General features: G+C 31.7%; 1 protein-coding gene across 1 annotated transcript; it reads right to left on the minus strand.

Moving 5' to 3' along the window:
• Positions 1–3,663: 3,663 nt before the first annotated feature.
• Positions 3,664–4,531, minus strand: LOC143911930 (uncharacterized). Its single transcript, XM_077431028.1, has 5 exons — positions 4,385–4,531; positions 4,234–4,297; positions 4,115–4,157; positions 3,904–4,026; positions 3,664–3,830 (listed from the first exon to the last, which is right to left on the minus strand). Exons 2-5 carry the CDS (start codon positions 4,293–4,295, stop codon positions 3,711–3,713), a joined length of 348 nt encoding a protein of 115 aa, XP_077287154.1. The 5' UTR covers positions 4,296–4,297; positions 4,385–4,531; the 3' UTR covers positions 3,664–3,710.
• Positions 4,532–23,293: the final 18,762 nt, after the last annotated feature.

Raw genomic sequence — 23,293 nt, forward strand, 5'->3', positions numbered from 1 at the left:
GTCAAGTGAGTAAATAAACGTGAGCAAAATATTGCTTACATTGAGTAATATTTTAATAAATTTTTACGAACATATACCTTTACATATGTATATTTACAGTGATTACTTTATACTTTAGTGCTGTTAAATTGAGTAATTAATATTCACTAATTAGTGACATTTACATACATAGTTTTCAGATCGGAAAATATGAAATATTTTAGGGGGAAAAACGGTCCAATTTCGTACTGGAAAAATGTTGAATTTATAACTATTTCATTTTTTTTATTATTTTTAAGTTTAAGTTTAGATAATTGTGGCATGACTGGAGTCCATTATGCGCCACAATGGTCGAAAAATTCAGAGAGATGGGAAAAATAAATATATATACATATATACCCAGACAAAAATACGTTTATAAATAATCATAAAAAACAATAGTATTATAATAATAGCAGATGAATTAAAAATATCAAATAATAAAAAGAATGCCTTGCATCTACAACCAGCACCAATATACCTATGTATATAAGAACCAACCGCAAATGCAAAACATTCTCTCGTACATCACATTTAATTATGAAAATAATTATTTATTTAAAGTTTGGACCATTGTAGTATTATAGGAATTCTTAATGCGCCACAATGGTCAAAAATATAACAGAAAAGAAACAAAATAATAATTAAAGAAATTAGACATGACAAAAACAAAACATATACATATACATATATACACAAAAAACACATTTAACACAATCATAAAAATAATAAGCTATATTATAGCGGATAATAATAGTTATAATTACAAATTATAAAAAACAACAAAGAAGGGAATGTCTTATATAAGAAAAAATAGAAAGAAAAATAAATATAAACATGTATATACACAGACAAAAATACATTTATACATAATCATAAAAAACAATAGCAATTAATAATAGCAGATAACGTAAAAATATCAAATATTAAATATAACATAAGAAATGTCTTGCACCTACAGCCAGTTCCAATAAGTAAGAACTAACTGCAAATACGAAACATCTCTGTGAGGCCCAAATGGAAGAGAGTAAATCAAAATTCCACTCATAAATCACAATCAATCATAAAAGCAATGATGAGCGCAGGCTACCAGACAAATAGGTTAAAATAATCTCTGATAACCTACGCTTATGACATACATTTACTAGTATACAGACGAAATGTGAATAAAACAAAAAATATTTCTGTTTTGTGGATTATTTACTAATGTTGTATTGAAGATGAGGAATGTGGTAAAATTAAAAAAAAAAACCTATTTCATAAATGTGTAAATGACGTTTGGGTGGCAAACTGACTTATCGTTCATTTTTTGCTTCAGTTATATTTTTCAGTTAAGTTTTCTTATTCAAGGTTTTATTACGACCCTTAGATATCAAAGAATGTATGACACACGTTATAAGGCGGTCCTTTGTCCCGAAGCATATTATGCAGGAAAAATTGTACACGAAGAAAAATCAGGCAAAATTTGAATGTCCAGTATTGAATAGTGGTTTTATATTGTATGTATTATAATAGGAGGGTATAAGTTTTATTACGAAATTGGTTTGTAGTAGGTATTAAAAGACGAGGAGCACTTGTCGACAAGCCCTAGCAAGAATATACCTCTCGACATAATCATTAGCCGTTCGCTTTTATTCATAACGCTTCAAGTAATCTATAAGGATCTTCCTTACCGGATTCCCGGAGTCCTGGATGGCACTACAAAAAGATGAAATGGAAAAACCGCCGGCCGCAAATATATTTGTACAATTAAGATGGCCCGTCTTCAGCTTATTATGGGGTTTGAATCGTGAGATCTCGTTCAACCGTTAATACTAATTCTATGGAGCAGCTACTCGAGGGAACGTTCGCCAGTTTCTCCCCCGTTTCCATGGATAGGTTTTCATAAAAAAATAATAAAATAAACGAATTTTATCGCTCGTATCCTCTATTAAATTCGAGCATTGAAATATTGAAGGAAAATTACCAATCTACAGTAAAACTGAACTGTTTCGCACATAGTACATAAATATGTGATATGATCATATTCAATTCATACAATTTAAATATAACGTTTTTAAAAATAAAAATAATATTCATTTCACTAACTATCCTTCTCAAAGTTCTCTAAAATTTAGTCTAATGATCGAAAATTGAAATTGATTAATTTATTTTGTAAGTCGAAAGGTATAACGAATCTATACCAGATATCTTTGTTAGTATGTACATACATATGTGGATAATAATGTATTATATAACACTGTTCGACACAAAAAATGGTTCAGAGACGAGATGTGATTTTTCTTATAGACCTATGCCCAGTACACAAGAATCTGGTAATACAAAATGTTGATTAGCTCGAGATTCAGAGATATGTGTTTTTTAAATCGCGCGGTTTTTCTATATCTTGGTGTTGTTCGGTCGATGTCTCAAAATCTGCCAATTTCCTGTTCAAAATGAATATTGGAATATGTATTCGGGTATTTTATCTTTCATTTGTAGTACTTTTCAACATTCAAATCTCTCTAAGTAGTCGTCCAGTTTAAATCAAAAGTAAAAAGCACGTATTTTCACTTGGGATTTTTCCCACTGTTAATACTGTTTTATATTGAGTATTTTCTATTGAAAAATGTTTATTTAAATAGTGTTCTGACCACACTATTTTTTGTTTTCGTTTAACAGGGTTAATTGGAACTGTGCTGAATTTCAAATAGGTGAAATTGCGAACTAAAAGCACTTACTAGTATTTACACGAATCTGAATTGAATTAATAGGGATAATATATTAAATTGTCTTTATATGCAATTTAAATAAAATTTCACTTCGAAAAATCATATTTCGACTATTCTTGTGGATTAATAACAAAAATTCTATTGAGAACTGGCTTACCTCGATAAAATAAATTGATCTATATAAATTGTTATTTAGAGAGATCTATAAGAAAAGTCATATCTCGTCTCTGAACAGTGTAATTAACTATCAATTTTAAAGCTGTTGCAATTTTGTGTAATATTTAATTTGCAAATCGTGCTTTGATATACTTTCATTTGTGTCATCATAGCCAAAAGTTAAGTTTCAATCACGTATGTAGATTTATTGCTTTTATGTATTATAAAAAGAGTGTACATTTTGATTTTAATTACGATAAAAGAATTAGCATAAATTTATTTTTATTTGAAATTTAAAAACTCAATTTTTGGAAATCATTCATGTAATTAATATGGGGAAAAATAAATGATTCTTGGAATGTGATATTTACCTTACTGAGAATTTGGTTTTAATAAACGAAACTATAAATTATACACCCTTTCTATTCAAAAGTAATATTATGTAGAAGGACTTCCTGGATTTTTTTTATCCGACAAAGAAATACCACATATGAATAGATGCATTGTGTTTTTGTTTGATATAAATAATTATTATAAGACAAATTTGTTTTTGTGTATGCATGTAGACATTAAATAAAATTTTATCAATTTCAAATATGTGGGTACAAATCACACATTCAATTAGTGATGGTATTGAATCATTTTGATACTAATAGTCTAAGTAATAAGCAGTCTTTAAAATAACATAAAACAGTTGCATACGATTCAAAGAAGTAAAACAAATAGATTTGCTATGCTGATGAATTAGGCCAATTTATTCAATATTATTTTTGCTACATATATATTGCTACAGATTTGGTACATATTTTATTCGTTTGGATGAGTTCATTCCTCATCATATGCATAATAAGTGCGGTCATATTGCTTGGGTTCACGATTTTGATCCTCTCTTACGATCCAATAAACGTTGTTTTGTGCATGTTTGTACGTGAGATCGTCCTGGAACTGTACAAGAAGACAAAATTAACAAAACGTTTGATATACACAGTATATAATGGTTTAAGAAAATAAAACTTACGCTTTCTCGGTCCGAATGAGTTGATGCGGAAGTAGTTATAGCAGGTGCAAGTGTAGATGGTTGTTGTTGCTGTTGGTGTTCATTTTTATGAGGGTGGAACAAGTTGTCAGCAAATTCTTGACCCTAAAAATAAAATATTGTTATTAGTAATTCATCAAAGTTTTTTATGTACAGTAAAATAAATTACCTTATATATAATAAAATAAATTACCTTCTGAACTATTCCACCGACAAAACTTCCAATGTCATTTGGCCTGAAAGTAAATGGTCATTTTAGTAGATTTGATAGTATTTTGAATAGCAAATTCGCTAAGTAAGGATAAAGCTTACTCTGGGCGAGCCAAAGACGAGGCAAAGAACGCAAAAGCGACGAAAACTACGAAGAAACGCATTTCTGAAAGAAAAAATACATTATTTTAAAGAGAATTATATGTATGTATGTATATAAGTTAGCACATACTTAATAAGGCAGAATACTTACTTGCAACTTGAAAAGTACAATAAGTCGAGATGAAAACTCGAATGCAACTAATGAAAAGTTCAATGTGATCCTATCTTTTATATGCAAATAATGATTAGTTGACATATTTTCTAGATGAGTTTGTAAAATGTGTTGCTGACTTTGATCGTTTCATCGATGTTAAAAGTCAACAAGATGCATTTAAATATATAAATATAGATGTTGATAATTTATAAATATAAATTTTTTTATAATTTATCTAGAATGAAAAATTGTTACATGCTTGATAGCTTGTGGTACATAATATGCATATATACAGACATATTTATGTTTACATTAAATGAAGAACTAGACATTGATTTGTATTAAACTAACTGATATAAATTATATACTAGAAATATATGTATATTTAAATTATTTATAACTATTATAATATTATATATTATATATTATAATATTATATGCCTAAACACAATCTGCTTAAGATCATCGAATTTGGTTAGTCTTTAGTTAATATTATGTATAAGATGTATTATGAGCATTTATTAGAATTGTAAATAGGTTTTTGAGCTATTTTTCTTATTATGCTGTTCAACATTAGAATAATATAATACTTTAATTACTAAAATAAAATTGTAAAATAGAAAATGATCAGTAGATCAGTAGCTATTAAAATAGATATAGGATGCATTGTGAACATAATTTAGTAATAATAAAAATCATTTAAAAATCAAAATAATATATTTAAAATTAATTCAGATAAAGGAAGACATGAGAATTTTCCATACAGTATATTACTTTATTGATTATATTGTTAAAATAATGCAAGTATTGATTGAATATAATGTATAATTCATAAAGCTTTTACATTATAAATTTTCATTTCATCGTTTCAATACAAATTATTTTGTAGGAAAGGTATTTTTTCATAAAATATTAAATATTTCAAATATCTTTGAATCTTCAAAGGTCAAAAAATATGTAATGTACAGACATGCACATACGCTATAATATTATTCAGCATAAATGCATAAGTGCATGTAAGCAAATAGAAAGAAAAACATAATTCATTGGACACGTTATTATAATAAGATTCAAATTAATTACACTTAATGAGAATTATTTTACGATAAGAATGTGCACACATTGTGTTTTATTTTTAATGTAAAAAAGGTTCAACTTTGACACTTTGGATAATTCCAGATATACATATGTATATGTATTTAAATTGTCTACTCAGTTCGAGTCTAAGATCAATGCTATGTATTTTTGTTATAAAATGACAACAAAACTGCTTTATAAAATATGATTTATTATATAATACATACAGTATTCATACAAATGTATATTAATATTAAAAAAATAAATATATCTTATGATTTAATAAAATAAAAATGAACATAAAATATTTATATTTTAATACATAGAACTTTAGTAACATATAGATTACATTGTATTATATGTATATAGCTAACGAAATGGAGATTGGAATATTATGAAGAAAATGCAAAAGTACATTTGCCTGCGAATTTTGTATAACCTCTATGACAAGGAGTTGTTGTTTCGACTTCGTTAAAGGCCTGGCAAGGATCCTCAAATTGAGATCTGGATGCGATGAAAGCAACCCTGCATTTGCCCCTCACCGTTTTTGATCCATCAGGGCATTTAAATTTCGGCACACTTAACAGAGACCTGGAAACGACGCACATGATGGTCTCAGGCATTTGTTGAGGTTTGCCTTCGCAGATGAAAATCAGCACCAGAATGACCAGGCAAACCCTGAAGACTGTGGAGACAGCAGTCATCTTCGTTGGCGAACAAAGCACTGGCTATGTGCTCTTTATCTGGCCAATGCTACGAATTTATCGTTCAGCTGTCAACAAACGAGTGGATGTAAAAAAGACACGTAAAATATGTAATGAAATTTATTTATGGTCAAAACTTGTAAAATTCAACCGAAAAAGTTAATTTACCCATTAATTTTGAGGTTAAAAAATTGTGATGAATATATTATATGTAAACACACGCCATATTCAACGAATAGCGTAAATAGTGATTATTTTATCACTACCACTCTCATTTATCAGTCTGAAGGTTGGTTACGGTCATGATATTTCCGAGACAATACACATGTCATTTTTCGTTGTATTAAATCATTATTACAAGAAGTTAAATTGAAAAAAATATATAAATTTGATCAAAAATTCACCAAGGGAGTACGATTTTTATAAATAATTAATATACATATATTATGTCTTTTCACATTGAAATTATTATATTATATTACATACATATATTGACAAGAAAAAAATATATTTAAAAATGTGTACAAAAGATACGCGTTTGACTGCTATCACAAGGAAAGTTGTGGAGTTTCCGAAAGATAAGGGTTTCGTTATGAGGCTAATCATTTCGTTATGAGGCTAATCATTGGACGATTGTAATGGTTATTTATAATTTATAGGCTTGAATTTGATCGCATTTCAATTTTCTCGTCTCCAATGTAAATATGAATATCAATTGAACGAAAAGTGGATGAATATATAAAAAAATACACGTGGAATATACATAAAATGAGAGCTTATTTACCGATTTAGGAAAATCCAACCCAAAAATCTATTTTAATCTTGCGTTCAGGAGTGAAGTTTAGTCAAAATGTGCGAGAACATATGTATACATGGTATTTTGAACGAATAACGCATATACATACATAGTTAACTATTATTCATATACCTGAAAATAAGGATTTTTTATAAAAAAATCCAGTTATCCAAAATATTGACTATTAACTGATATTGACATATTAATACATATAAATATTAACCAAATTTTATACCTCCTGACTATTCTTCTTTATTTGTTGTTTTAAATCGATCAATTGATGCATCTAACATGGAATTTTTTACAATAATACGTCACGTGTAGTTTTCATGTATATATATACATACATACATACATAGATGGATTAGTAAAATACGCCTTGTCGAAGCTAATAGATTGTTTGAATGGTAAAAAAATTTCCATAATATGTACATATGTAAATGTCTACATTAGCTATTTAATATTGTATATGTTAATTGAAAACAGCAATATTGAAATATCAAGGAAAATGAAACAACGCAATATAAATGCAATGTGTTTGTATTGACATTGTTTATTAACTACTGGGGTTAACTTAGCAATTACATTACACTCAATAATTAAACATTGTTTCTACTAGTTTGTATACTAATTGATTACACTTATATAATACTTTAAATAATTAACGGGGCCTTTATTTTTTTATTTACATATTTCATTTTAGAAAGCGATACGTATCCGAATTTTATTTTTTATTCAAACAATTCCTTCGAAAAGCAATTAATCACTTAATAATATTATATGTATGTATATGAAATCCCAAAACGTCTCAAATTATATTAAAATCAAAGTAAAAAATATGTTTAATATTTAATTTTTTAATCAAAAATATATACGCCTGCGACTATCATGTACCCCTTGAGCTTAGGGGTTAAAGATTCAACTTCATCGTGGTGTACTTCATTGTCAAATTCAGATCTGGATTGTGAAACAGTACGGCACTTTCCCAACAAGAATCTTTGTCCATTTACACACGGCGTTTCACTTTTTTTGATAAATCTGGGTGCTCCTGTCAAGGTCCTGGGAACGATAGCGGTTTCAGGATACGGAAGAGTGTTGCTTTCGCAGACGTAGATCAACATCGATATTATCAGGAAGAATTTATAGGCAGGCGTATCCATTGTCGTATGTAGAAAAAAAAAAGAGTTATTTGGTTATTTTTTTGAATCTTGAATACTGATTTAGAAATGATCGTTCAACTGGCAACAGTAGACTGAACGTTCACATTAACTAAATAATTATGTGTTGGTGAATTCATTTTCATAATTTTATTTAATCGTTGCGGTCAGGTATCCGTTGTGGTAATAATATATATAAATTTATCAGCTGTCTTAAATAAAATATTTATAACGATTATGCCGAATTAATTGAAAAATTGACTATATGGAAACTAAATCATAAAAGTGTTCTAAATCATTTACAAGAACAAATATTCCTATACTTTGTATTTTGATATAAAAATAGCCTTGTAAAAAAAAGTTTTTAAAAACAAACCTATTTTTTAGTTTTGTATATAATATTAAGATATATAAATTATTATTTTGAATAAAAATACCAATAATTTTATTTTACTACCGCCATCTATGTATAAAGCTAAAGACTAAATAGACGTCAAGATTTCAAATTTACAAACTTCAAACGCGTCTTAAACGATATTTTATCTCTATCGTATTGGAGGAGGATCCATTTACTTATATTGATGACCAAAATGAGAAATATGGCAAAGTATGAAAAGGAATCGGATAAGAGGAAAATTTTTTCCTGAATTGTAATCGTAAGTGAAAGGAGGTTTGTAAAAAATAGCTATCCATTCTATCACTTAGAAACTTATCTAACAATAATAAAACTGATTTGAAGTCGATTTTGAAGATCTTGCATCTTAAAGTGAATGATATTTTATTTTATTGTATTTTTTATTAATTTATACCAAGAAGGTCGAACAGGTAAAGCCAATGCGCCTTCCTGGCCAAAGATAATTATATAAACATATACACTATCCATGTATGTATACATATACACAAATACACATACATACATACAAAAAAATATACAAATACACATATATAATTTGAAAAAATCCAAAGCAATCTTTTGATGTACATATGTATATATTTTATTTTATTTTCATCTTGGGCCTTAGTGACATTGCAACAGTTCTGCTTTACCTTTTTAGGTTACTTGTCTGGAAAATAATTTGTGGGCAAAATATTTCTTCTTAAAGGGAACCTGCAGATACTATTATACCTTTTTCACTCGTCACTCGACGCTCCGTGAGAACGGACGTGCCGAAGACGTACTCTCTGTGCGAGCGCTCATAATACAGCGATACGCCATACCGTCAAAAAACCCACACCTTTTAACATACAAAACAAACACCCCCCACAAAACGAACACCAAACGAACACATGTTGGCACCATGCGAGGATCCAACCTGAAAAAGCGAATTAAGAAGACACTGATAACTACAACCGAAGCTCCTCAACCAGGCTGCTCTCAGACCGCTCAGATGGAGACCGAGTGGCAGTTTCCAAAACATACGGCAAAGAACGTGAAAGATGTTGCTCCTGAATTTAAAATTCAGGAGAAAAACAAATTTGAAGGGCTCTTGGAAGTTTCCGATGTCCCCAGAAGCGGTGGAAGAATCCCGCCCATCATCATGACAGCTACTGGCACTCACGGCAGCATGATCGAGTCGATCAAGAAGTTTATAAAAGACTTCACAATGACTTACATTGGTCAAAATAATGTCAAGATACAATGTAAAAGTCTTGAAGACTTTAAAAAACTTCGGGATGGATTGACACCAGACCGACAATTCCATACCTTTTCCAGGAAGGAGGAAAAGGAAATAAAAAGTGTCGTACGTGGCTTGCCGAAATTGCCGGAAGCTGATATTAAAGATGACATCATCAGACAGGGATTCCCTGTAACCAAAGTCATACAGATGAAGACGAAGGAGCCTAGGAGCAACGCCACCGAGCTATACTTGGTGTTCTTCGAGCCATCGGTATCGGCAAAGAAGATTAAAGAAATCCGGTACATCTGTTACACAAAGGTCAGTGTCGTTAAATATACTAGTAAATCACAAAATATTACTCAATGTTTCAGATGCCAAGAATATGGACACGCTGCGAAAAACTGCAATCGGCAGGCCAAGTGCGTCAAATGTGCCGGCACTCACCTCACCGCACAATGCAATCAAGGAATAGTTACCCCTGCTGTGTGCTCAGGCTGTTCAGGATCTCACCCCGCTAACTTCAAAGACTGTCCAAAAAGACAGAGCTATCTGAAAATGCTGGAATCGAGGAAGAATCGAGCATCAATTGTCAAAGCCAACCCTTGGAAACTCCCAGTGGCGCAGCCACAAAATATCCCGGTCGTTAACGATCATAACTTCCCAAAGCTACCGACCATTAAAACTCCTTCACCAAATATCCCAAATATCCCTAAAAATCCCCACCAACCAACCAATCCCAACATTCAACCAACAACAGACCTAACTTCCATGGCGTCTATGACGAAGATGTTGAAGATCCTCCAGGAGATTCGTGCCAAGGCCAGCGGTTGCACCGACAAACTAGAGCTGGCACTCATGCTTGTCGAATATCTCGATGTCTTTGATTAACGGGAGGCGCCTGAACATTCTAGCTTGGAATGCTCGTGGACTTAAGAATAAGATTGACGAACTAGAGTCGGCGATCGGTGAGTACTGTGTTGACATAGTTTTAATCTCCGAGACCTTCTTAAAACCTCATATCCGTATTAACCTACCTAACTTTAACTGCTATCGCGAAGACCGAGAACAGCATGGAGGGGGAGTTGCCATTTTTATAAAATCGTCAATTAAACATTGTCGCGTAATAACTCCGCCACTAAAAAATTTAGAACTAACCGCCATCAAACTAACAATTAACAACACCCATCACATAGTAGCATCCGCTTACAATCCTCCCCAAAAACGATTATTGGCATCCGATCTTAACAAAATATTTAACATTGGTAGTTCGGTAGTGGTAGCTGGTGACTTTAATGCCAAACATCCGTTATGGAGTTGCGTAAACACTGACCTACAAGGCACAACTCTTTATAAATACATTCAACTAACAGATACAATCTTACTTCATCCGGATACATACACACACTATCCCACAAATAACTCACAACCATCCACACTAGATCTTGTCCTCGTCAAGAACTGCCCAAAAATATCGACACCAAATGCCCTTCAAACCCTGTCGTCTGATCATCTCCCGATAATCTTCTCAATCGACGGGAAACCCGAGGAAATCATCAAGCATAGTTGGGATTACGGGAGAGCTAACTGGCGAGAGTTCAAGTCATACATAAATGACCAAACCATTCTAACTTCTACCACACTCACAAACAAAACCGAAATCGACAGCTCCATAATACACCTAACGGAATCAATAACTCGATCCAAACACCTTCACATACCTAAGACACAATACATTGAACACAAATTAGAGATAACTGACTTTGTTGCAAATCTAATTAAAAGTAAAAATAAACTCCGTAAAATTTGGCAAACATCAAAAAATCCAGCATTGAAAACATTAATTAATAAGCTCACATATCAAATTAAAATTAGAATCAAAGAAATCAAAAATGAAGCTTGGTTTAAAAAATTAGAAAAATTGAGCTCAGTTGATGGCTCTCTATGGAAATTAGCTAAAGCGATTCGCAGGACAAAAAACTCGATTCCTCCATTAGATGATGCAGGAATCTCAGTGACGCGTGATTGCGACAAAGCAGAACTATTATCAAAATCCTTCCAAAAACATCACACACTCACACAACATTACAATCACATACCAACGCATAATAAAGTCAACCGGTCCATTAAAATCATCACAAAAACTCCCACTAACAGTACTAAAAATATAAAATTGGTGCATCCGTGTGAAATCCAAAATATAATACGTAATTTAAAAAATAAAAAGGCACCTGGGCGAGATTCAATAGATAACATCACAATCAAACAACTTCCATTTAAAGCTTTAGTCTCACTATCTAAAATATTCAACGCATGTTTACTCACCGGGTATTTCCCAGAATACTGGAAAACAGCCAACGTAATTCCCATACTTAAGCCCGATAAAAGCTCAAAAAACCCGGCCAATTATCGACCCATTAGCTTACTTTGCACGCTTTCAAAAATTCTGGAAAAAATAATCTACACACGTTTACTTAAAGTCGTAAATAAGAAATTAATAAATGAACAATTTGGATTTCGCACTGGACATTCCACGACCCAACAACTAACACGTGACGAAGAACCAACAACTTTTGAACCAACGAAGAACCAACAACGACCCAACAACTAACACGTAACTGAACACGTGACGAAGAACTTTAATATGAAGAGAAGTACCGGAATGGTATGTCTCGACATAGAAAAGGCCTTCGACACGGTTTGGCACGATGGACTCATTCATAAGCTCCTTATTAACAAAATACCAAACTACCTAATTCTCATCATCAAATCGTACTTAACTCGTAGAAAGATAGTGGTTAGCGTAAATAATGAATTATCGTCTCCAAAAATAATCGCAGCTGGCGTTCCGCAGGGGAGATTGCTTGGCCCACTCTTGTTCTCCATATATATAAATGACATACCTATTCCAAAAAACTGTCACATAGCCCTATATGCAGATGATACAGCTTGCTTCACAAGTAGCAAAAAACCAGACACTATTCTTAAAAATCTTGAATTTGCAATTAAAACAATGACTGAACACTTCACTAAGTGGAAAATTCAAATTAATCAAACCAAAACAGACGCCATATTCTTTAGTGTTAGAAAACATAAGGCAAGTTCAGATCTGAAAATCCCCTCTGGAGAAAGTCTGAAATGGCAGTCAGTAATAAAATATTTAGGAGTAACGTTTGATAAAAGAATGAGATGGGCACCTCACATTGAGGCAGCGAAATGCAAGGCGATGCGGGGTATATCCTCAATATATCCAATATTTAATCGCCATAGTTCTTTATCAACGCTAAATAAAATAAAATTATATCGCGCGCTCATATTACCATTATTAACCTATGCTTCACCTGTATGGAATAACGCCTCGAATACTAACCTTTCCAAGCTCCAAGTAATACAAAATAAATCCCTTAAAATAATTTATAATACACCCATATATACTAACCTGAAAAAACTGCATGCTATATATAATATTCCGTTTGTTACAGACATTACTAACAAACTAACCAGTAGATTCTATGAAAGAATCACTAATAACCATACTAACACACTTGTGAAGAGTCTCGGTGATTACAACAAAATGTCTATACCCTTCAGGTATAAACACAGATTACCTAAACACAATCTGCTTTAGGTCATCGACTTTAGATAGTCTTTAATTAATATGATGTATTAGATGTATTATGAACATTTATAAGGATTGTAAATAGGTTTTTGAGCTCTTTTTCCTATTATGCTTTAGATTAACATTAGAATAATATAATACTGTAATTACTAACCAAATTAAATTAAAATTGTAAAATAGAAAATGATCAGTAGATCAGTAGCTATTAAAATAGATATAAGATGTATTGTGAACATAATTTCGTAATAATAAAAGCATTTAAAAATCAAAAAAATACCTTTTTGAAAGCTTAAAATATATGCAGGTGAATATAAGTAGACATATTTTCGCGATGAGAACACCGGAAATTAAATATTATTTGTATTTAATTCTATGATCAGGAATATCTCAAAAGACCCAAAACTTGAACACTTATAAAATATAGGACTTCATCCCTCTTCATGAGTGTTTCAAGAGAAAAAAAATCTATTCGAAGCAAAAGAGTTGGAATTTAAAGAACCTAACACAGAGATACTGGGATGGGTAGAAGGATTATATCAAACAAACATTACAGATAAAATAATTTATTCCCATATACGTTTATATCATACAAGCGTTCTTAAGTATTATGCATAATTTTGAGTTAATTAAATGCATTTAAAATATAAAATTATAAAAAATAAAAATAAAAAAGCAACATACATATAATACGAATCAACAGGTCAAGTAATAATGAACCATCCGACATTTATATTTCATTTCCTGTTTTCATATTTCAAACAGTGACATATCACATAAAATTACACAATAATGATCGGTGAAAGTATTAAAAAAAAAAACGAACTCATAATGACTTTGTACATTTATGTACATATGCACTATATTTTTTATAAACGAAGTTTATGCAATTGAGATGGCAGAGTTTATCAACAAAGGTCAGTAATACGCTGATACTTTAGTTATTTTCCATATACGTATGTGTTTTACAATCTCGATACATACATGTGTACATGTTTTAACATCATGTCTATATTTGAATATGGTTTTCTAGTACTAAATGGGATGGAATAATATAACAAATTTTATAATAATTTTACATATCATACATTACAAGTACATTTATTGCTTAATCGAACACGAAATAGCATTCCCCATTTATAAACTGGTGTCCTGGATCACACGGATTTTTTGTCGTCACTTCATTGAAATAATCATCACAACCTTTATCGTCCTCAGCCTCACCAAACCTGGATGCGGTGAAGGCCACTTTGCACTTTCCTCTTACGTTCTTCGAGCCATCAGGACATACGGTCTTTTTGGTGACGAATTCAGGTGCGTCTATAAAGTATCTGTAGGAGTTGCACTTGGATTGCACTTGGTTGGCGTTGCCTTGAGGACGAGCCCAGACTCCAAATTCGCAAAGGAACATCAGAGTAAGGATGGCCAAGGAGTATCTGACTGTGGCAACCATTGTTGTTGTCGACCGAAGCACTGGAAATGCGAATATAGTCTGTTCGTCGTCTCTGAATTTATCGGCAAAGTGGTGACGGGTGAGTGAGTATGTGTAGCGATTGAGAATCGGTCTTTTATAATGGTTTATTTTGTAAATAGTGCGAAATTGTATTGGGCGAAACCACTTCCGATCGGAAAGTACCTTTTATTCTATTCAATTCCGAGAGGCAAAACAATTCAAACCTTGTGGTCTCGTGGGTGTGGGTGTTCAATGTTAATTATTAAGCAGATTTAACACTTTAAATGCCGATAAGTGTTTTGTTCGGTGTCACGATAAAAAGATAAGTTCGCTAACGTTTTAAGGTATATTCATACTAGCAAAGCGGTTCGGTGATTACTGGTCACAAATTACTCGTCACAAAGTCACTAAAATCTCTATAACGGAACATCTGGCAGCCGAAAAGTCCATCATACTAACGATAACTATCATAGTAACGAGAACTTGAGTGCCAAATATTGTGTATTCGCGATTTTCATGGCAAAAATTGTCTTTGTGACCACCCCAATGTGACGAATAGTCCAATTACCTAGCAAAGCATATACATATATGCAGTGGCGGACTGGCCATACAAGCGAACATGCCCGATGGCACGTGGGCCCCACTATCTCTTAGAAATATGGGCCCTCAGTAAAATTAAATAACTTTTTAACTATTTAACGTGTGTAAAAATTTATAGGATATTGCACTTTGGGACCTAAAGTTTAGGTATTTCAACAAAACAAATTTCTTACGATATACAAAAACAACTAATACCTGCTTTAACAGCCCAAGGATCGGTTAACTTTTTTTATTAGGCTCGAAATGTAAGTTTCAACATTTGCATGGGCCCTTTTGCCGGGCCTATTTTCAACGTCAATATTATGTATATAACAATACCTATGTAACAACTACCTACTGAAATATAAATGGTAACAAAACAAATAAAAAAAAAAAAATATAAACTGAATTGCTTAAAACAATTTTGATAGGACGATTCATCATCAACCAGCGATTTAAATTTACTTCATACTTTCAAAATAACATTTGCTTATACTTCGACGATATATGTAGTAAGATTTAAATACACAATTTTAAACAGTTTCCGAATATAAAATCTATTCCTAATATAGACACATCCATGTAAATAGAAATACAGGATAGGGGCCCCCTCCCCAAAAATTAATTGAAAATATTATGCATTTTTTTCAGGGACGTAATTTGGGGGGGGGCATAGGGGGTAACTAATAAAATAATCGCTAAAGTGAAAGTGAAAAGACAGTCGGTAGAAATTAAGTTGATAAATTGATGTATTTAGTGATTATTGTATTTAGTATTGGTGATTTTAGTGACTCAGTTTGATGATCGATTTTTTTTGACCATGTGAAGATTTTTGGAAAAAAATTTTCGCCTGCGGCGCTTTTTTAACTTTTAACATAATATTTTTTTATAATTATTTTTTCAAAAATAATCTTATTTTTTTCATATTTTATTAGTCAATAAGGTGTATGCAAAGAATATTTTCCATTTTTATTCCGATATAAAAAGATTTTTTGAAAAAAGTTCATTTTGAGCAATCTTTGCCTGCCCAAGAAAAAGCTGAAATGGCGTCCCTGATTCTTTTATGATGCATTCTATTTACCTAGGAAAAGAGTTAAAACGAAATATACAATGTAATTTATGGATCTATTTTGCTTCTGCCATTTTTCTTTTACCTACATTTGTTTATTCCCATTTTTGGAAAAAAAAAATTTTCCCTTGATTTTTAGCGTGATGAAAAGAAGAAAATTTTATTATATGGGGGGGGGAGACAAATTTTTTTAACCCTGGGGGGGCCCCTTTGACTCCTGGCATGCACTGATTTCAGTCCCAGTCCGCCACTGCATATATGCAGCCAGTAGTATGGCTCAGTGGTAGCGTTAATACTAAGCGTTGACAGGGCGCCGGGTTCGATCCCATGAATTTATTATTATTTTATTTTATTTATTGAAAAATCAACAGACAACAAGATGTAGACATGCATAAAAACCAAGAGTAAATATATAATATATATAGCATCCAAGTCTAATTACAGATTTTTACAAAGATAAACAAATGAAAAGAAAAATAATAAAAGCTATAACTAAACTAAAGTGTTAAAATATTGGAAAAAGGTTATAAGATAGAATAGAAGAAGAAATGGAAATTTACAAAGATAAACAAATGAAAAGAAAAATAATAAAAGCTATAACATGACTAAATAGCACATTGCATAACTAAACTAAAGTGTTAAAATATTTGAAAAACGTTATGAAATATAATAGAAAAATAAATGGATCAATCGGTCAAGATTCTCTTGACGTTAGTCATGAATTGATGTAGGGAAATACCGAACAGATCAACCTCATTCAGCTCCCCGTAAAACATACGATAGACACGCTGCAGATAAGAATATTTTTGGGAATTATTATTAAAAGGATTAAGTGAAAAGAGTGCAACGTGTCTAGAATACCTAACTGGGATCCTGAAATCAACCTTATTCAGTAAATCAGAACAATCAAGGAAACCATTTATGAGCTTAAAGAAGAATGTAGCATCAGTAAGTCGTCGCCTGACAGAAATATTGTTAAAAGAACCCGGCATGCGTTGCAATGCCACAATAACGCTTGCAATTCCCATTTCCGTTGCCGTTCCCATTCTTTATTATGAGTATAATCTTTAATACTGCTGGTCAGATATGGATATTGGTGACTCCAAATCGATCGTTTCCTATCAGAGTTTGCCATTTACCTGATTTCATTGTTGAAGTGGTTCCTCCATCAAATTGGCAAAAGCCATCCCACCTATGTCACCACTATTTGAATATGATTTCAAAAAATTACTATCTATACCACAGATGTCTCGCTAATTCTTATATATAGTATGTGTATTATGCTTATGTGTCTGGTCACAGTGACGCATTAAGGTGTTCTGTAATGTCACTGTGACAAATATGTAAATAAATAAATATCAGTTCACTTTTCAATACTATTTTTAGTGTTCAAATAATTAATGGTTTAGCACGATGGACCCATTTATAAACTCTTTATTAATAAAATACCAAACTATCTAACTCTCATCATCAAATCATACCTAACTCGTAGAAAGCTAGTAGTTTGCGTAAATAATGAAAATAATCACAGCTGGCGTTCCGCAGGGGAGCTTGCTTGGCCCACTCTTATTCTCCATATACATACATATATATAAATTACATACCTATTGCAAAATAGTCCTATTTATTATTTATAAGCATAGATGTCTTGCTAATTTTCTTATGTATAGTATTTTTATAATGCTATAGTCTGTATTCTTTTATATAAATAGTATTTTAAATTTAATACCGGCAACTGCATATAACCAGCAATACGAAAAGTATTCTTCGTATGGATGTTACAGTGAAATTATAATTACACTGAAGTTTCAGTGAACTCATATCCAATTATATTTTGAATTGGTATAATTATATTTTCTGGCACTGGCCCCCATTAGTGAAATTATAATATTTGACAGTTGGATGATAGTGAAAACCAACAAGACTATTATTTATAGAATACTAGTGTTTTTACCCGGCTTCGCTCGGTATTTATAATATAAACCGCTTCAGCATGGCCAATCTACATAATATGTAATAAATTTATTTGAATAGTTCTATATTATTTAAATTTATTTGAATAGTTCTATATTATTTAAATTTATTTGAATATTCATATGTTTTTTTTATCAAATTTAACGTCGGATTCTACGAACCAAACAAACAAGCATACATACAAAATCTATCATACTATACAGCAGTACATGTCAGCACATATCAAGCAAAACCGTTTTTATTTGGCCACTGTGCAAATATTCACACACGACGTGACGTCATAGCAGCGCGTATACGCGTACTTATGAAAGTGCGCATACGTTTATGAATATTTTCGGAAACAACATATTGTGACTCGATGATACGACCCAAGAAATATTGCGCCGTATTATCGCGCTCTGTAATGTATATGTAAACTGATGTTGCCTTGTACTCGGCCGAAACTTGCCGAAATCGTTTGGTGCTCAATAGTATGAATAGAAACTGTCGTTTATGTCAGCTGCTGCACTGTGCTGAAGTCGTGAACTAATGGATAGTATGAACGGACCTTTGATGTGGAACTGTATTGTTCGGAACGAAAGCTTCCCGAGTGAATGTTCGTTATTATTATTTTATATCATCTTTTTACATTCAAATTTGACCTTAAAACTCTGATGAATAAATACATTTTTTGTTGATTCAAATTTTAAAGTTTATTAATTCCGTTCGATTTTTTGAAAGGAAAATGACTTACATCCTGAATTATTTATTAACAACCATCATTTATGTAGCCATGAGTATGAATTTTAATGTGTTTGACTATACATACATACGTATATGAATAAGGTCAAATGACGAATAATTGAAACCACATTTGTGGGTTCTTCGATCTTCATATGAAGAGATTGTAAATATGCTTATTTAGGGGTCATGATGATCTATTCACACATATTCGTACCGAGGCTATCGATTTTATTACGATAGAATCGATAGCCCGGCCAATTTTGTTTAAGATATGTAGATCGGCCAATTTTGTTTAAGTACTACTTTTTGGAAGATCCGGTGGAATGCAATTTTGAGAACATTTATATATTTTACTAGACCTCTTAAACATATGTGCTCTTAATGAGAAAATTCAAATACAATTCTTGTATCAGTGGGATGAAAATAAAAAAAAAATCATTAAATTTAATAAACCGGAAGTGGGATTTTTTCGTCTTAGAAAAGTCAAAAATGTTGTGATCACCCGATTTTTTCCACACCCCTGAACGTATCAAGCTGAAAATTTATATTTGTATTCTTTATGTACTAACTTAGAGTTGATAAGGTATTGTTTAGAATTCCTAAACCAGAATTAATAATATTTCTTTATTTTAATTTGACCTTTTAGATTATTTTTATCTTTTTGATATTTATAGTGTTTTAAGTAATAAAAAAAACTTGAACAAAATCCGACAACCGGAAGTAGAACTTTTGTCTTGTGCAAGTTTCCACACAATTGCGCTCAATTTGTATCGAAAATGCTGTCATAGCTATTAGTATTTCATAATGCTGCCGGTATGCGTGAATGTCTCTGTACGCTTCAATATCGAATTTTGTTTTGTGACCTTCTTATATTCCTCAAATACATAGATAAAGTCATTGGTTGGTCACATCCAAATTTTTTATTTTAAATTTACCAGGAAGGCGCGTTGGGTTTACCTTTTAGGACTTCCTGGTATAAATATATAAATAATATTAAATAAATAAATATAAAGGTTTTCTCAAATAATGTTGCGTAGGGGTGGATCCAAATAAAAGGCCAAAGTCGCTTCACAGCATTTATTGGGAGATAAATGAGATCCACGCACTGCCAGTGCTCCGTCCAGAATGCCTTGGTATGGCCTAAGTATCTGTTTATAAAGGACAGGTCGTTCAGTGCATCTTCCTTGATACGTTTGTTTACCTATTGTTATAGTCACGTACCAGATATGCAGTCTCGTCACGCTTTCGCGCTGTCAGTTCTGAGAACTCTAGCGGGAGTGGGGTTACCGACCATTAAGTCCATTTGGGGGGGGGGGGGTCTCCATTGTTAGCTGACTGTACTTAAGCCTGGAGATAATCCTTGAAAACCAATAAAAACGGTGGCTCCTTTTCGTATATGCTACAATAATATTTCTTTATTATATTTTGACCTTTTAAATTATTTTCATCTTCTTGATATTTAATGTGTATAATAATTATACTGATTACAAACCTCCTGTACGTTTCACTTAAGATTACAATTCAGAGGACAATTTACCTCTTATCCGATCGTTTTCATACTTTGCCATATTGCTCATTTTGGTCATCAATATAAGTAAATGGATCTTATGCCATTACGATAGAGATAAAATATCGTTTAAGACGTGTTTGAAGTTCGAGTATTTTAAATCTGGGTGACGTCTGTGTAGTTTTTAATTTTATTCATAGATGGCGGTAGTAAATACAAAACTAAAAGGAGGTTTGTTTTCAAAAAAGTATTTTTTTTTTAAAAACTTGAACAAAATCCATTAACCGGAAGTTAAACTTTTGTTTCGTTTTAATTTGAAATATGTTTTTATAAATTAAACAAAAAAAAAAAAAAAAAACAACACATCTGACTTTTTAATTTGAAACGCAAAAAAGTTATATATAATTATCGTCGGGGTTATCATTAGGTGTTGACTCTCAGTGAGATTTTTTGTTCCCACTGACTTTTTGTTCGAATTTTTGACGAAACGAAAAATTGACTATCGCGTAAGTTATTTTAATTGAGAATTTTGCGGTTCCCCATCTGGAACGAAGACGCATTCGAAAACATTTTTAATTCAATACAAACGACGACAGTCTTCAACAACAGTCTTTGTCCGCAGAACGAGGATGTGGTGAATCAGATTGCCGAACAAAAGTATCTAATCGCCGTTTGGCTTCGGGCTTTGTACCATGTACTGTATCAGTTTATGCCTCGTCTTAGACTTAGGCGTTTGCTTACATAATTTCAATTTTTCACACGCGACATGACATCAAACGACGATCGCCATTCGACCAGTGCTTTGAAGCTTTGTTGCATTCTTGTCGTGCTGATTTCAACAATGTTAGACGGCTTCAAATGCGATTCGGACGAGTTCGGGGTAGAAGTGTTCACCGTGGCGTTGAAAAAGAACGAAAAGTATCTTATACGAGTGCCTACAATCCAGTGTCGTCCCGGATTCAGACGAGTGAACAGAAGTTGCAAAAAGATACACAATTATAACGTGATTAGTGAACGGTTAACTGTGCGAAAATGCCCTCAAGGAATGTCGCAAACGAAAACAGGCAGATGCGAATTTTTAAATTGACGCTACAAACGTTGATTTTGTATTTACAATATTGAATTATCACCAATTCTTTATATATGTACAATGTACACCAGACGGTGTTGTTCGCATTTTGAATTTATACGTAAGCATATAATTAAACGGTTGCTTTTACGAAATCATTGAATTGATGCTAATTTCTTAAATTGACTACCGTTTTTTTTATCTAAATACAAATTGTATGTGTGTGTGTGCAGAATCACGATCAAAATGTATGATTCAGAACGGTGACCATGCATGACTAATGAACACGAATTCACAAAGTACAACAAACGTTCGAAATTTACTCGCCGTAGAGGGACTAATTAAATTTTTATTATTCAAGGCTTTTTAATTGACCTCAGGCAGTTCGTCAAGTGAAATTAAATTTGTATTATTTCTCTCAATTTATACATATGCAAAGCTTAGGCCGATCCGAAATGTGAGCTCTTCGAGACGGACGATTCTCTTCGCGCCAATTATGTATTATATTATATAATATTTACCATGTAACTTTTGTAACGAAAAGTGTGAATAAATTTAATTTATACATTTTAAGTTGTATTTTAAATTATTATTTATAAATAAAATTCCGACTTAAATGTATATAAGCAATATGTAATTGTGTAAACGTGATACATTTCAAATGAAATTGTTACTGATTTTATCGATTTAATTTAAATCTATCAATATTCCATGATATGTATGCATTCCGGATTCAGAATAAAAAAATTGAAAGCCTTTTATTTATGTGGTATATGTTTAGAATACACTTAACCTCAATGTGTGAACTATGAAATGATAGTATTTTCGCTATCGAAATAATATTTTTATATTATTCCAAGAATTTTCAATTATTTTTACTATGCATATCAAATTAATCACTTATTTCCAACATACAGATAATAATGAGTATTCATATTTAGAAATAAAATTCCGATTGAACGTTTTAATGATAAGAGAAAGTATTCATTACGTAAACAGCATAAATAAATGTAATAAATGACATTGGTATTAGTAGTCAATTATAATTCAATTCAAAATGAAATATTTTATTTATTAGTCATTATTATTAGAATAAACTCAACCCCAATTTGCAAACGGTGAATGATTTCACTCTTGAATGAAAATTCATGATTATTTTTATTTTTCTGAGAATTTGAAACTCATTTACATAATTTATATACCATATCATAAATAAATAATAATAAGAGGCAGTTGAAAATTTATTACAAATTGTTTACATGTAGTGTACTTAACAGCTTTATATACAAAATGTATTTCATTAATTGTGAATTTTGTGCGGCTTTAGCACAGTTAAACGTCGATTATTTAAATTGATAGTTTGAGGATATCAGAGTTAATGGGATTCAGGTGTCGATGTGCCTCAATTAAGGTCGGTCAGTCAATTAACCATTTTCAGACACGTCACCGATTAGTTGAGTATCGATTGGATATTTTAGAAGAAAAAACATACATAATGATATGATTCAAATCGACAAAGAACGAGTAATTTGAATGCGTCAGACCAGAGGAACGAGTTTCATCCGT

Source organism: Arctopsyche grandis, chromosome 5, assembly GCF_051622035.1.
Source record: "Arctopsyche grandis isolate Sample6627 chromosome 5, ASM5162203v2, whole genome shotgun sequence".
Classification (NCBI taxonomy): Eukaryota; Metazoa; Arthropoda; class Insecta; order Trichoptera; family Hydropsychidae; genus Arctopsyche; species Arctopsyche grandis.

Bases quoted from the DNA above. Each gene is read 5' to 3' on its own strand.
- LOC143911930 (XM_077431028.1), bottom strand. From the start codon at position 4,295: ATGCGTTTCTTCGTAGTTTTCGTCGCTTTTGCGTTCTTTGCCTCGTCT. The intron at 4,158-4,233 runs GTAAGCTTTATC...ATTTACTTTCAG, and splicing joins TCGTCTTTGGCTCGCCCAGA to GCCAAATGACATTGGAAGTT. The intron at 3,831-3,903 runs GTAAGTTTTATT...CTTCTTGTACAG, and splicing joins CTCATTCGGACCGAGAAAGC to TTCCAGGACGATCTCACGTA.